Genomic DNA, 16,032 nt, shown 5'->3' on the forward strand with positions numbered 1-16,032 from the left:
GAAAACAGAGAGTCGGGATAAATGGTTCATTCTCTGGTTGGCAACCAGTAACTAGTGGGGTGCCGCAGGGATCAGTGCTGGGACCCCAACTATTTACAATCTATATTAACAACTTGGAAGAGAGGACTGAGTGTAACGTAACCAAGTTTGCTGATGATACAAAGATGGGCGGAAAAGCAATGTGTGAGGAGGACACAAAAAATCTGCAAAAGGTCATAGACAGGTTAAGTGAGTGGGCAAACATTTGGCAGATGGAGTATAATGTCGGAAAGTGTGAAGTGTGAGAAAGATTGCAAAGTGCTGCAGTACAGCGGGACCTGGGGGTACTTGTGCATGAAACACAAAAGGTTAGTATGCAGGTACAGCAAGTGATCAGGAAGGCCAATGGTATCTTGGCCTTTATTGCAAAGGGGATGGAGTATAAAAGCAGGGAAGTCTTGCTACAGGTATACAGGGTATTGGTGAGGCCACACCTGGAATACTGCGTGCAGTTTTGGTTTCCATATTTACGAAAGGATATACTTGCTTTGGAGGCAGTTCAGAGAAGGTTCACTAGGTTGATTCCGGGGATGAGGAGGTTGACTTATGAGGAAAGGCCTCTACTCATTGGAATTCAGAAGAATGAGAGGTGATCTTATCGAAATGTATAAGATTATGAGGGAGCTTGACAATTGGATGCAGAGAGGATGTTTCCACTGATGGGGGAGACTAGAACTAGAGGGCACGAATAAGGGGCCGCCCATTTAAAACTGAGATGAGAAGGAATTTCTTCTCAGGAGGGTTGTAAATCTGTGGAATTCGCTGCCTCAAGAGCGCTGTGGAGGCTGGGTCATTGAATAAATTTAAGACAGAAATAGACAGTCTCTTAAACGATAAGGGAATAAGGGGTTATGGGGAGCGAGTGGGGAAGTGGACCTGAGTCCATGATCAGATCAGCCATGATCTTATTGAATGGCGGAGCAGGCTCGAGGGGCCGTATGGCCTACTCCTATTCCTATTTCTTATGTTCTTATACTGCTATCAAGGAGGAGTGTGAAATTCTGGATGCAATAAACATACTGAGAGAGGAAGTATTAAGGGGTTTAGCAGCTTTGAAAGTAGATAAGTCCCCAGGCCCAAATGAAATGCATCCCAGGCTGTTGAGTGAAGTAAAAGAGGAAATAGCAGAGGCCTTGACCATCATTTTCCAGTCCTCTTTGGATCTGGGCATGGTGCCGGAGGATTGGAGGACTGCTAATGTAGTACCCTTGTTTAAGAAGGGAGAAAGGGATAGGCCGAGTAAGTCCAGGCCTGTCAGCCTAACCTCAGTGGTGGGAACATTATTGGAAAAAATCCTGAAAGACAGGATAAATCTACATTTGGATAGGCAAGGATTAATTAGGGACAGTCAACACGGATTTGTTAAGGGAAGATTATGTTTGACTAATCTGATTTAATTTTTTGAGGAGGCAACCAGGTGAGTCGATGAGGGTAGTGTGTACGATGTAGTATATATGGACTTTAGCAAGGCTTTTGATAAGGTCCCACATGGTAGACTGGTCATGGAGGTTAAAGTCCACGGGATACAGGGCAAAGTGGCAAGTTGGATCAAAAATTGGCTTGAAGGTAGGAAGCAAAGTGTAATGGTTGATGGATGTTTTTGTGACTGGAAGGATGTTTCCAGTGGGGTTCCACAGGGCTCAGTATTGGGACCTTTGCTTTTTGTGGTATATATCAACGATTTAGATTTGAATATAGGGAGTATGATTAAGAAGTTTGCAGACGACACTAAAATTGGCTGTATGGTTGATAATGAAGAGGAAAGTCATGGGCTGCAGGAGGCTATCAATCTACTGGTCAGGTGGGCAGAGCAGTGGCAAATGGAATTTAATTCAGAGAAGTGTGAGACAATGCACTTTGGGAGGGCTAATAAGGAAAGAGTATACATATTAAGTGGTAGGCCACTTAATAGTGTAGATGAACAAAGGGATCTTGGAGTGCTTGTCCACAGATCCCTGAAAGTAGGTCAGGTGGATAAGGTGGTTAAGGCCTACGGAATACTTGCCTTTATTGGCCGAGGCATAGAATACAAGAGCAAGGACGTTATGCTTAAATTGTATAATACTCTGGTTAGGCCACAGCTGGAGTACTGCCTGCAGTTCTGGTTGCCGTATTATAGGAAGGACGTGATTGCACAAGAGAGGGTGCAGCGGAGATTTACTAGGATGCAGCCTGGAATGGAGAATCTTAGCGATGAGGACAGATTGGATAGGCTGGGTTTGTTCTCATTGGAACAGAGGAGGTTGAGAGGAGACCTCATTGAGGTGTACAAAATATTGAGGAGCCTGGATATAGTGAATAGTAATAAGAACATAAGAACATAAGAATTAGGAAAAGGAGTAGGCCATCTAGCCCCACGGGTCTGCTCCGCCATTCAATAAGATCATGGCTGATCTGGCCGTGGACTCAGCTCCACTTACCCGCCCTCTCCCCGTAACCCTTAATTCCCTTATTGCTTAAAAATATCTATCTGTGACTTGAATACATTCAATGAGCTAGCCTCAACTGCTTCCTTGGGCAGAGAATTCCACAGATTCACAACCCTCTGGGAGAAGAAATTCCTTCTCAACTCGGTTTTAAATTGGCTCCCCCATATTTTGAGGCTGTGCCCCCTAGTTCTAGTCTCCCCGACCAGTGGAAACAACCTCTCTGCCTCTATCTTGTCTATCCCTTTCATTATTTTAAATGTTTCTATAAGATCACCCCTCATCCTTCTGAACTCCAACGAGTAAAGACCCAGTCTACTCAATCTATCATCATAAGGTAACCCCCTCATCTCCGGAATCAGCCTAGTGAATCGTCTCTGTACCCCCTCCAAAGCCAGTATATCCTTCCTTAAGTAAGGTGACCAAAACTGCAGGCAGTACTCCAGGTGCGGCCTCACCAATACCCTATACAGTTGCAGCAGGACCTCCCTGCTTTTGTACTTCATCCCTCTCGCAATGAAGGCCAACATTCCATTTGCCTTCCTGATTACCTGCTGCACCTGCAAACTAACTTTTTGGGATTCATGCACAAGGAAACTTGGGGGGTGCCAGGACCGCCCTCCGGGAGCTGCCTGTCTTTTACAGGGAACTCATCAGGGTCTGGAACAAAGTCTCCACCAAGCGCAGCTCTCCGCCGGCTGGAGTGGCGGCCGTCCTGCAGGAGCCGCTGCTCGGGAATCCGTACCTCCACGGCCGAGGTTTCATGTGGCGGTCGGAAGAGAGGGCTGTGGCTGGTGAGGTGACCAGGGTCAGGGACCTGCTCGATGGCGGAGGAGCGGGCTGGATGGCGCCAGACACGCTGGCGCGGCGCCTTAATTCTGCCAACGTCCGCCACGCGGCCGATGCCATCGAGTCGCTAAAAACAGCTCTGGGCCCTGACTCCGTTAGGTGTATCGAGGAAGCTCAAGCACGTTGGTAGATCCCGTCCGAACTGACCCCCGTCCGGACGGAATTCCTCATCGGCGCCAAACCCCGGAACCTCCCTCGGGGGCCGGCGCCTCACAACTTGAGCCGCCTCGGGGAAATCCCCTCCGTGCCTTTCAGTTCCGCGCGGAGGGGTTTCCTGTACGGGCTGCTCCTGCACACCCTCAACTTTGCCATCCTCGCCGGCCGTCCGGACACGCCATGGCGTACCATCTTGCCGTCCGGAGGAGGCGGGGGTCCCCGATGGAGGGCCCTCTACGCAGGGGTCCTCCCACTATTCATCGGGGACTTGGCCTGGAGGGTGGTGCACGGAGCAGTGCCGTGCAACAAATTTTTAAGCCGGTTCACGGACTCCCAGGCCGCCTGCAATTTCTGCGGTCTGGAAGAGTCCGTGTTCCATGTTTTTATGGAATGCACAAGGTTGCAGCCCCTGTTTTATTATTTGAAGGGGCTGCTCCTGAAATTCTGGCTGCACTTCAGTCCCACTCTCCTGATCTTTGGGCACCCTGTGCGGAGGGGAGCGGGTAGGTCCGAAGGCCTCCTCGTAGGACTGCTCCTGGGCACGGCCAAGGGTGCCATCAGCCGGTCCAGGCAGCGGGCGGTCAAGGGGGTCGTTCAACCTGACTGCCTGCCTCTCTTCCGCTCTTACATCCGGTCCAGGGTGTCCTTGGAGATGGAGCACGCGGTGTCCACCGGTACGCTCGCGGCCTTCCGCGAGAGGTGGGCACCGGAGGGACTGGAGTGCATCATCACGCCCGGCAACCAAATTTTAATTTGATTTTACGTTTTAAAGTTTAATTTGTTTTAATTGCCGGTGCTTTTAGTGTCCCCCTCTCCTTTTATAGGGGGCACTGGAAAAAGGAAAAATTTGATTTTAGTGCCCCAAAAAAAAAACACAAAAAAAATAAATAAAAAAGGGGCCTTGTAAATGTCTTGTGTGTGTCATCCAGGTCGGGTGGCACGGATACATGTTTTATGTTTTTGCAGGTGAACTCCAAAAAGAGTTTCATGCACAAGGAAACTTGGGGGGTGCCAGGACCGCCCTCCGGGAGCTGCCTGTCTTTTACAGGGAACTCATCAGGGTCTGGAACAAAGTCTCCACCAAGCGCAGCTCTCCGCCGGCTGGAGTGGCGGCCGTCCTGCAGGAGCCGCTGCTCGGGAATCCGTACCTCCACGGCCGAGGTTTCATGTGGCGGTCGGAAGAGAGGGCTGTGGCTGGTGAGGTGACCAGGGTCAGGGACCTGCTCGATGGCGGAGGAGCGGGCTGGATGGCGCCAGACACGCTGGCGCGGCGCCTTAATTCTGCCAACGTCCGCCACGCGGCCGATGCCATCGAGTCGCTAAAAACAGCTCTGGGCCCTGACTCCGTTAGGTGCATCGAGGAGGCTCAAGCACGTGGGGAGATCCCGTCCGAACTGACCCCCGTCCGGACGGAATTCCTCATCGGCGCCAAACCCCGGAACCTCCCTCGGGGGCCGGCGCCTCACAACTTGAGCCGCCTCGGGGAAATCCCCTCCGTGCCTTTCAGTTCCGCGCGGAGGGGTTTCCTGTACGGGCTGCTCCTGCACACCCTCAACTTTGCCATCCTCGCCGGCCGTCCGGACACGCCATGGCGTACCATCTTGCCGTCCGGAGGAGGCGGGGGTCCCCGATGGAGGGCCCTCTACGCAGGGGTCCTCCCACTATTCATCGGGGACTTGGCCTGGAGGGTGGTGCACGGAGCAGTGCCGTGCAACAAATTTTTAAGCCGGTTCACGGACTCCCAGGCCGCCTGCAATTTCTGCGGTCTGGAAGAGTCCGTGTTCCATGTTTTTATGGAATGCACAAGGTTGCAGCCCCTGTTTTATTATTTGAAGGGGCTGCTCCTGAAATTCTGGCTGCACTTCAGTCCCACTCTCCTGATCTTTGGGCACCCTGTGCGGAGGGGAGCGGGTAGGTCCGAAGGCCTCCTCGTAGGACTGCTCCTGGGCACGGCCAAGGGTGCCATCAGCCGGTCCAGGCAGCGGGCGGTCAAGGGGGTCGTTCAACCTGACTGCCTGCCTCTCTTCCGCTCTTACATCCGGTCCAGGGTGTCCTTGGAGATGGAGCACGCGGTGTCCACCGGTACGCTCGCGGCCTTCCGCGAGAGGTGGGCACCGGAGGGACTGGAGTGCATCATCACGCCCGGCAACCAAATTTTAATTTGATTTTACGTTTTAAAGTTTAATTTGTTTTCATTGCCGGTGCTTTTAGTGTCCCCCTCCCCTTTTATAGGGGGCACTGGAAAAATTTGATTTTAGCGCCCCAAAAAAAAAACCAAAAACCAAAAAAAAAGGGGCCTTGAAAATGTCTGCTGTGTCACCCAGGTCGGGTGGCATGGTTTTAATGTTTTATGTTTTTGCAGGTTAACTCAAAAGAGTTTCATGCACAAGGACCCCCAGGTCCCTCTGCACCTCAGCATGTTGTAATTTCTCCCCATTCAAATAATATTCCCTTTTACTGTTTTTTTTCCCCAAGGTGGATGACCTCACACTTTCCGACATTGTATTCCATCTGCCAAACCTTAGCCCATTCGCTTAACCTATCCAAATCTCTTTGCAGCCTCTCTGTGTCCTCTACACAACCCGCTTTCCCACTAATCTTAGTGTCATCTGCAAATTTTGTTATACTACACTCTGTCCCCTCTTCCAGGTCATCTATGTATATTGTAAACAGTTGTGGTCCCAGCACCGATCCCTGTGGCACACCACTAACCACCGATTTCCAACCCGAAAAGGACCCATTTATCCCGACTTTCTGCTTTCTGTTCATCAGCCAATTCTCTATCCATGCTAATACATTTCCTCTGACTCCATGTACCTCTATCTCCAGTAAGGGTCTATTTCCATTGGTGGATGGGGTCTATTACGAGTGGGCATAGTTTTATGGTAGTTGGTAGAAGATTGAGAGGGAATTTGATGGGGGTGGGGCTTCTTTACGCAGAGGGTTGTGGGGATCTGGAACTCGCTGCCTGGAAGAGTGGTGGATGCAGAAACCCGCACCACTTTTAAGAGATGGTTGGATGGCACTTAAAGTGCAGTAACCTGCAGGGTTACGGACCTAGAGCTGGTAATTGGGATTAGACTGGATGACCTTTTGTTAGCTGGCGTAGATACGATGGTACGTACTGCAGGGAATTGAATACGGCCAGGGTGATCTCCTGGACTAGTGTCGATCGCCTGGAAGGGTCGGAGAGGAATTTTCCCAGATTTTTTCTCCCTAAATTGGCCTGGGTTTTTATCTGGTTTTTGCCTCTCCCAGGAAATCACATGGCTCCGGTTGGGGTGGAGTGTAGAATGTGTCAGTATAAGGGGTGTCGCAGTTGTGTGAGGCGGACTGGTTGGGCTGGGTGCTCTTTGCCTTTCCGCCATTGTTCATTGTTCATGGGTTTGTATGTAACCTTCAGGGCTGCTGACCGAGGGCCGTGCGGCTCTGTCAGCCGGCGCGGACACGATGGGCTGAAATGGCCTCCTTCTGCGCTGTAAGTTTCTATGTTAAACAGCAGCCCAGAGACAGGGCCCGAACCCTGGGGTTAAACACCTGCCAAGGGACAGGGCCCGAACCCTGGGGTTAAACACCTGCACAGGGACAGGGCCCATACCCTGGGGTTAAACACCTGCCCATAGACAGGGCCCGAACCCTGGGGTTAGACACCTGCCCAGGGACAGGGCCCGAACCCTGGGGTTAAACACCAGCCCATAGACAGGGCCCGAACCCTGGGGTTAAACACCTGCCCAGGGACAGGGCCCGAACCCTGGGGTTAAACACCTGCCCATAGACAGGGCCCAGTATTTTCAAACTCAGCATCAAGCGCGATGTTGAGTAACATTTTCTACATCTATTTTTCCATTTCCTTTTAAATATTTCATGCTTCCTTGAAACCCAAATTATTTCCATTGTCAGATATTAGCTCGATATATATATATACACATATTATTCATATATTAAACCTGTGACCTCCAGCATCTAGAAGGTCAAGGGCAGCAGGCCCATGGGAACACCACCACCTCCACGTTCCCCTCCCAGTCACACACCATCCTGACTGGGAAATATATCGGCCGTTCCTTCATCGTCGCTGGGTCAAAATCCTGGAACTCCCTCCCTAACAGCACTGTGGGAGCACCTTCACCACACGGACTGCAGCGGTTCAAGAAGGCGGCTCACCACCACCTTCTCAAGGGGCAATTAGGGATGGGCAATAAATGCCGGCCTTGCCCACATCCCGTGATGAATTAAACAAAAAGACCCACACGCGCACGCGTGTGCACACACAGCACACCAGTGTGGTACCTACATAATCTAGAAACTTCCTCTTCTCAGCCGGCCCCGACCCAGTCTCTCGATGGTCCTCCTGTAAAGTAATGCAGACGCCCATTAGTCCGGCGTTGTCCAATAGAGGTTGCTGGCTGGCCTCAGGCTTCGCGACAGCGACACCACTTCAGCCGCGTGCGGGTAAATGTACTTTACGTGCTCATTTACTTAACAAACTTCTACCACCATTCTGCCCGAAACTGCAACCTTTCTCTTTCACCTGTGTTTGTGACATGAGCTTATTGGACACCGAATATAGAGTGCAGCTTCCAGATCTCAGCCCAGCAGTTGTGAACGGCACCAAGAGTGATTGCTGAGAATGTTCACTGAGACACACCAGACCCCCATCACCTCCCCCCCCCCCCACCTCTCTCCATCCAGAACCCCTCTCCACCCGTCCAGAGGGAGCTTTACTCTGTATCTAACCCGTGCTGTACCTGCTCTGGGAGTGTTTGATGGGACAATGTAGAGGGAGCTTTACTCTGTATCTAACCCGTGCTGTACCTGCTCTGGGAGTGCTTGATGGGACAGTGTAGAGGGAGCTTTACTCTGTATCTAACCTGGGCTGTACCTGCCCTGGGAGTGTTTGATGGGACAGTGTAGATGGAGCTTTACTCTGTATCTAACCTGGGCTGTACCTGCCCTGGGAGTGTTTGATGGGACAGTGTAGATGGAGCTTTACTCTGTATCTAACCCGTGCTGTACCTGCTCTGGGAGTGTTTGATGGGACAGTGTAAAGGGAGCTTTACTCTGTATCTAACCCGTGCTGTACCTGCTCTGGGAGTGTTTGATGGGACAGTGTAAAGGGAGCTTTACTCTGTATCTAACCCCCTGTACCTGCCCTGGGAGTGTTTGATGGGACAGTGTAGAGGGAGCTTTACTCTGTATCTAACCTGGGCTGTACCTGCCCTGGGAGTGTTTGATGGGACAGTGTAGAGGGAGCTTTACTCTGTATCTAACCTGGGCTGTACCTGCCCTGGGAGTGTTTGATGGGACAGTGTAGAGGGAGCTTTACTCTGTATCTAACCTGGGCTGTACCTGCCCTGGGAGTGTTTGATGGGACAGTGTGGAGGGAGCTTTACTCTGTATCTAACCTGGGCTGTACCTGCCCTGGGAGTGTTTGATGGGACAGTGTAGAGGGAGCTTTACTCTGTATCTAACCCCGTGCTGTACCTGCCCTGGGAGTGTTTGATGGGACAGTGTAGAGGGAGCTTTACTCTGTATCTAACCTGGGCTGTACCTGCCCTGGGAGTGTTTGATGGGACAGTGTAGAGGGAGCTTTACTCTGTATCTAACCCCGTGCTGTACCTGCCCTGGGAGTGTTTGATGGGACAGTGTAGAGGGAGCTTTACTCTGTATCTAACCTGGGCTGTACCTGCCCTGGGAGTGTTTGATGGGACAGTGAAGAGGGAGCTTTACTCTGTATCTAACCCCCTGTACCTGCCCTGGGAGTGTTTGATGGGACAGTGTAGAGGGAGCTTTACTCTGTATCTAACCCCGTGCTGTACCTGCCCTGGGAGTGTTTGATGGGACAGTGTAGAGGGAGCTTTACTCTGTATCTAACCCCCTGTACCTGCCCTGGGAGTGTTTGATGGGGCAGTGTAGAGGGAGCTTTACTCTGTACCTAACCCCGTGCTGTACCTGCCCTGGGAGTGTTTGATGGGACAGTGTGGAGGGAGCTTTACTCTGTATCTAACCTGGGCTGTACCTGCCCTGGGAGTGTTTGATGGGACAGTGTAGAGGGAGCTTTACTCTGTATCTAACCTGGGCTGTACCTGCCCTGGGAGTGTTTGATGGGACAGTGTAGAGGGAGCTTTACTCTGTATCTAACTCCGTGCTGTACCTGCCCTGGGAGTGTTTGATGGGACAGTGTAGAGGGAGCTTTACTCTGTATCTAACCCCCTGTACCTGCCCTGGGAGTGTGTGATGGGACAGTGTAGACGGAGCTTTACTCTGTATCTAACCCCCTGTACCTGCCCTGGGAGTGTTTGATGGGACAGTGTAGAGGGAGCTTTACTCTGTACCTAACCCCCTGTACCTGCCCTGGGAGTGTTTGATGGGACAGTGTAGAGGGCGCTTTACTCTGTACCTAACCCCCTGTACCTGCCCTGGGAGTGTTTGATGGGGCAGTGTAGAGGGAGCTTTACTCTGTACCTAACCCCGTGCTGTACCTGCCCTGGGAGTGTTTGATGGGACAGTGTGGAGGGAGCTTTACTCTGTATCTAACCTGGGCTGTACCTGCGCTGGGAGTGTTTGATGGGACAGTGTGGAGGGAGCTTTACTCTGTATCTAACCCCGTGCTGTACCTGCCCTGGGAGTGTTTGATGGGACAGTGTGGAGGGAGCTTTACTCTGTATCTAACCCCCTGTACCTGCCCTGGGAGTGTTTGATGGGACAGTGTGGAGGGAGCTTTACTCTGTATCTAACCCCCTGTACCTGCCCTGGGAGTGTTTGATGGGACAGTGTAGAGAGAGCTTTACTCTGTATCTAACCCCCTGTACCTGCCCCGGGAGTGTTTGATGGGACAGTGTAGAGGGAGCTTTACTCTGTATCTAACCCCGTGCTGTACCTGCCCTGGGAGTGTTTGATGGGACAGTGTAGAGGGAGCTTTACTCTGTACCTAACCCCCTGTACCTGCCCTGGGAGTGTTTGATGGGACAGTGTAGAGGGAGCTTTACTCTGTACCTAACCCCCTGTACCTGCCCTGGGAGTGTTTGATGGGACAGTGTAGAGGGAGCTTTACTCTGTATCTAACCCCCTGTACCTGCCCTGGGAGTGTTTGATGGGACAGTGTAGAGGGAGCTTTACTCTGTATCTAACCCCGTGCTGTACCTGCCCTGGGAGTGCATGACACTGACATGGTGCCAACAAAGGCAGACATTGATGCGGAGATTCAACGTCGCCGTCAGTGCTCCAGTGCAGCCTTTGGCCGCCTGAGGAAAAGAGTTTTCGAAGACCAGGCCCTCAAATGTTCATGGTCTACAGGGCTGTAGTAATACCCACCCTCCTGTATGGATCTGAGGCATGGACGATGTACAGAAGGCACCTCAAGTCGCTGGAGATATATCACCAACGATGTCTCCGCAAGATCCTGCAAATCCCCTGGGAGGACAGGCGCACCAACATCAGTGTCCTCGACCAGGCTAACATCCCCAGCATTGAAGCACTGACCACACTCGACCAGCTTCGCTGGGCAGGCCACATAGTACACATGCCCGACATGAGTCTCCCGAAGCAAGCGCTCTACTCGGAACTCCTTCACGGCAAACGAGCCAAAGGTGGGCAGCGAAAACGTTACGACGACACCATCAAAGCCTCCCTGATAAAGTGATACATCACCACTGACACCTGGGGGTCCCTGGCTGAAGACCGCCTGAGGCGGAGAAAGTGCATCCGGGAGGGCGCTGAGCTCTTCGAATCTCAACGCCGCGAGTGAAGAGGTCAGGCACAGACAGCGGAAGGAGCGTACGGTAAATCAGTCCCACCCCACCCTTCCCCTGACGACTGTCTGTCCCACCTGTGACAGGGTCTGTGGCTCTCGTGTTGAACTGTTCAGCCACCAAAGAACTCACTTTAGGAGTGGAAGCAAGTCTTCCTCGATTCCGAGGGACTGCCTATGATGATGATGAGTATTCCATTCCTTTGCACAGAAATCCCTCACCTGGATTCATACAAAAATAAACTGAATAAAAGCAGGCGATTTCAAAACAAACATCTGGAATCTTGCCAGATCTTTCTGAAATTAATAAATGTGTGTTACTGTAACGGAGAATACCATAGAATAAACAATGGTAAACTTGAGAACTCTGAACACGGATAGATTTAATAAATAACGTACCATTGCCATCTTTGAATTTTCTTCTAAACTAAGGAACAACATCAAACTACCTATTATGGTCATCAATAAATCAGGTTAAAGCCATTTTGTCTTGCTCTGCATCACCAGAATTAGGAGGAGTTGGCCATTCGGCCCCTCGAGCCTACTCCGCCATTCAATAAGATCATGGCTGATCTTCGATCCCCAAACCCACTTTCCCGTCCGATCCCCATATCCTTTGATTCCACAAGTGTCCAAAAATTGATCTCAGTCTTGAATATACTCAACGACTCAGTATCCACAGCCCTCTGGGGTAGAGCAGTCCAAAGATTCACCACCCTCTGAGTGAAGAAATTGCCCCTCATCTCAGTTTTAAATGGCCGACCCCTTTACCCGAGTCAGTGCCCCCTAGATCTAGACACTCCAGCCCGGGGAAGCAGCCTCTTCCCCTTAAGAATCTTATATGATTCAATGAGATCACCTCTCATTCTTCTAAACTCCAGAGAATATAGGCCCATTCTTCCCAATCTCTCCTCATAGGACAATCCCCCCCATCCCAGGGATCAGTCTGGTGAACGTTCGTTGCACTCCCTCTATGGCAAGTATATCCTTCCTCAGGTAAGGAGACCCAAACTGTACACAATACTCCAGGTGTGGTCTCACCAGGGCCCGATATAATTACAGCAAGACTTCCTTATTCTTATATTTAAACCCTCTTACAATATAGGCTAACATACCATTTGTCTTCCTAATTGCTTGCTGTACCTGCATGTTAACGTTCTGTGATTAGTATACAAGGACACTCAGATCCCTCTGAACACCAACACCCTCTAAAAAAATATTCTGCTTTTCTGTTCTTCCTAGCACAATGGATAACCTCACAACTCCACATCATACTCCATCGGCCAACTTCTTGCCCCTTTGCAATCTCGGTGTCTTCCTCACCGAGGGGTGATCTTATAGAAACATTTAAAGTAATGAAAGGGATAGACAAGATAGAGGTAGAGAGGTTGTTTCCACTGGTCGGGGAGACTAGAACTGGGGGGCACAGCCTCAAAATACGGAGGAGCCAATTTAAAACCGAGTTGAGAAGGAATTTCTTCTCCCAGAGGGTTGTGAATCTGTGGAATTCTCTGCCCAAGGAAGCAGTTGAGGCTAGCTCATTGAATGTATTCAAATCACAGATAGATAGATTTTTAACCAATAAGGGAATTAAGGGTTACGGGGAGCGGGCGGGTAAGTGGAGCTGAGTCCACGGCCAGATCAGCCATGATCTTGTTGAATGGCGGAGCAGGCTCGAGGGGTTAGATGGCCTACTCCTGTTCCTAATTCTTATGTTCTTATGTTCTCACAGCTTAATGTCCCAGCCTGCTTTGTATCGTCAGCGAACTTGGATACATTGCACTGGGTCCCCCCACTGGTATCGGTTGTATATAGTGGAGGCTAAATCACCGGTGTCCGGTCCCCTTCCTCTCCCATTGGGTGAGATTGCACCTGCACCAGTGGGCCTCGGGTACCTCATCCAACCAGCCACCTGTGTGTCAGAGCCGAGACCAACTTGGTTCGTGTCAGCTCTCAGTCTTGGCTCGGGGCTAGCATTCTCACCTCTTGAGTCAGAGGCTCATTGCTTCAAGTCCCACATAAAACACATAATGAGCACATAATCCAGGCTGACATTCTGGTGCGGTACTGAGGGAGCGCCGCACTGTCGGAGGGACAGTACTGAGGGAGCGCCGCACTGTCGGAGGGGCAGTACTGAGGGAGCGCCGCACTGTCGGAGGGACAGTACTGAGGGAGCGCCGCACTGTCGGAGGGGCAGTACCTAGGGAGCGGTGCACTGTCGGAGGGGCAGTACTGAGGGAGCGCCGCACTGTCGGAGGGGCAGTACTGAGGGAGCGCCGCACTGTCGGAGGGGCAGTACTGAGGGAGCGCCGCATGTCGGAGGGGCAGTACTGAGGGAGCGCCGCACTGTCGGAGGGGCAGTACCTAGGGAGTGCCGCACTGTCGGAGGGGCAGTACTGAGGGAGCGCCGCACTGTCGGAGGGGCAGTACCTAGGGAGCGGTGCACTGTCGGAGGGGCAGTACTGAGGGAGTGCTGCACAGTTTGGATGTGCCTTCTTTCAGACAAGACGTTAAACTGAGGCCCCGTCTGCTCGCTCAGGTAAAAGATCCCATGGCACTATTTTGAGTTCTCTCCGGTGTCCTGGGCCAATATTTATCCCACAGCTGACATCGCTATAAACAGATTGTCCGGTCAATAACACATTGCTATTTGTGGGATCTTGCTATGTGCAAATAGGTTGTCGTATTTCCCACGTTACAGCAGTGACCACACTGCAAAAGCTCGTTGGGAGGTCCCGAGGTCATGACAGGCGCTATATAAATGCAGGTTCTTTCTTTATTCAACGAATGCCCACACCCAAGGCCCACAGGTGCAGATTGCGACCAAGGGCTGTGCACTTTTAACGGCTCTGCTCCAAGCCTGGAGTTCGCCGCTGAAAGAAAGAGAGAAAAGAGGAAAAACTCACCTGGGTTCGACTTGTAAAAATGGAGAGGATTAGGGCCCACAACCATTGCAGAAAATAAATCTGAGGGACAGTAAATGGAGAGAGCATAAGAGGGAGCGATCTCACCAAGGAGAAATGAACAGAAGTACAAGTTTAGTGCCAAAGACTTGTGTCCATGTTCATACAATGACATTCAGGGCTTCTCCAGAGCTGTCTCCAGGAAGTTCCCTCGCATCACTTCCTGCTGTGGGACGAAGTTGGCCAAAATGGTGGCTACAGCAGAAGCTTCGTACTTTGCTTTTTAAATGTTGGTTGTCAAACAAGTACTGTATAGAATCATAGGGCTCAATTTCCCCCAGTGATTTGCACCATATTTTTGGAGCAGGCTGCTTTTTTGGGCCGAAGTTGAAATGCCACAGTTTCCCCAATCAACCGGAGAGAATGGGGACCGAGAATGGGAACGGACCGGCAAGACCTTGGAGGTAAGTTGCTGCTATGTGTTTTTCAATTCTTTTAATATGTTGGGAGCTGGCTGCATGCTTCACTTTGCAGCCTCAGCTCGCATTGTCTCCTGTGGAAATGTATTTTTATCTAAGCTGTACCGCACTGTAGCTTTGTGCCCTTTTTAATATAAAACAAAATGGAGTCCTGGTCCTTCCAGGAATTTCTGCAACAAGCAGTCGGTTTGCATAAACAGCTAAACCTGGCTTGAAATGGCTGATAGCAGGACTTGCCTCCCAGCTGTCTGGTGGCTGAGACAAGTACCCCCCATGGTGCTCTCTTATTGTCTATACGACACCAGTTCCACTCCACCCCACCCTTTTCGAAGTATTCAAACCACCAGCCATTATCTCTTGTGGAGACCTCATCCATTTGATGCAAAAAGGTAACTGACCAGGAAACTGGACAATCCTGACACAATGCAAGGCAGGTAATAGCTCATTACCACACTCTCATCGAGTAATGGCCGGCCGGCCAACTAATAACCCTGACAAAAGGAAATATCTGGAAACCACGTCAGGACAAGGATGTAGTAATTAACTCTTTATCTGTATTCACTGACTGCGAGACAGAGCCAATACACAGGGAGAGGCCATAACTTGGGTTTTACTGTATAAATATCTCGTGAAATTGTACCATTTCGAAGGTGTTCACTTAGCCATTGACTGAGTGTGACCTTTCCCTTGCTAGCAAATAAATTAAAGAAACTTCTACCGGAGCTGAAGGTGTCTGAGTCGTTTATAGGGAGTCGAGATTTCGACACTCCCTGGTTACCATGACAGCCCGATCTTTATGGCACAGATCAAGGCTCCACCCCCAAAGCTAAAGATCAGGTTGTGCCAGGCCAAAATGAAGAAATCCAATGGGGAAACTTAGAAATTTTTTTTTGCCGTACTTAGGCCCTCAAAAACATCAAGCGTAACTCTTCAAGTACGCAAAAAAAATGCTTTGGGGAAAATTGAGCCCATAGAAGGGTTACAGCACAGAAGGAGGCCATTCGTCCCATCGAGCCCGTGCCCACTCTCTGCAAGAGCACCTCAGCCAGGCCCCCCCCCCCCCCCCCCCGCCCTTTCCCCGTTGCCCTGCACATTCTTTTCCTTCAGGTACTTATCCAACTCCCCTTTGAAAGCCAGGATCGAGTCTGCCTCCACCTCACTCTCAGGCCGCGCATTCCAGATCCTAACCATTCGCTGCGTAAAAAGGTTTTCCCTCATGTTCCCTTTCATTCTTCTGCCAATCACCTTCAATCTGTGTCCTCTGGTTCTCGACCCTTCCACCAATGGGAACAGTTTCTCTCTGTCTACTCTGTCCAGACCCTCATGATTTTGAGCACCTCGATCAAATCTCCTCTCAACCTTCTCTGCTCCAAGGAGAACAACCCCAGCTTCTCCAGTCTATCCCCGTCACTGAAGTCCCTCATCCCTGGAAC

At 50.9% G+C, this 16,032-nt stretch overlaps 1 protein-coding gene across 2 annotated transcripts in view; it reads right to left on the minus strand.

The window, feature by feature from the left end:
* Nucleotides 1-16,032, minus strand: part of LOC139277664 (opioid growth factor receptor-like protein 1) — a 32,092-nt gene that overhangs the window by 11,208 nt on the left and 4,852 nt on the right. The window contains exons 2-3 of one of the 2 annotated variants that reach the window (XM_070896447.1): nucleotides 14,124-14,183; nucleotides 7,762-7,818 (exon numbers count right to left, since the gene is read on the minus strand). In XM_070896447.1, coding sequence (XP_070752548.1) covers nucleotides 7,762-7,818; nucleotides 14,124-14,183 — 117 coding nt within the window. The remainder of the gene's footprint in view (nucleotides 1-7,761; nucleotides 7,819-14,123; nucleotides 14,184-16,032) is intronic. The other variant, XM_070896448.1, reaches the window with a different exon arrangement.

Source organism: Pristiophorus japonicus, chromosome 12 (genome assembly GCF_044704955.1).
Source record: "Pristiophorus japonicus isolate sPriJap1 chromosome 12, sPriJap1.hap1, whole genome shotgun sequence".
Taxonomy (NCBI): domain Eukaryota; kingdom Metazoa; phylum Chordata; class Chondrichthyes; family Pristiophoridae; genus Pristiophorus; species Pristiophorus japonicus.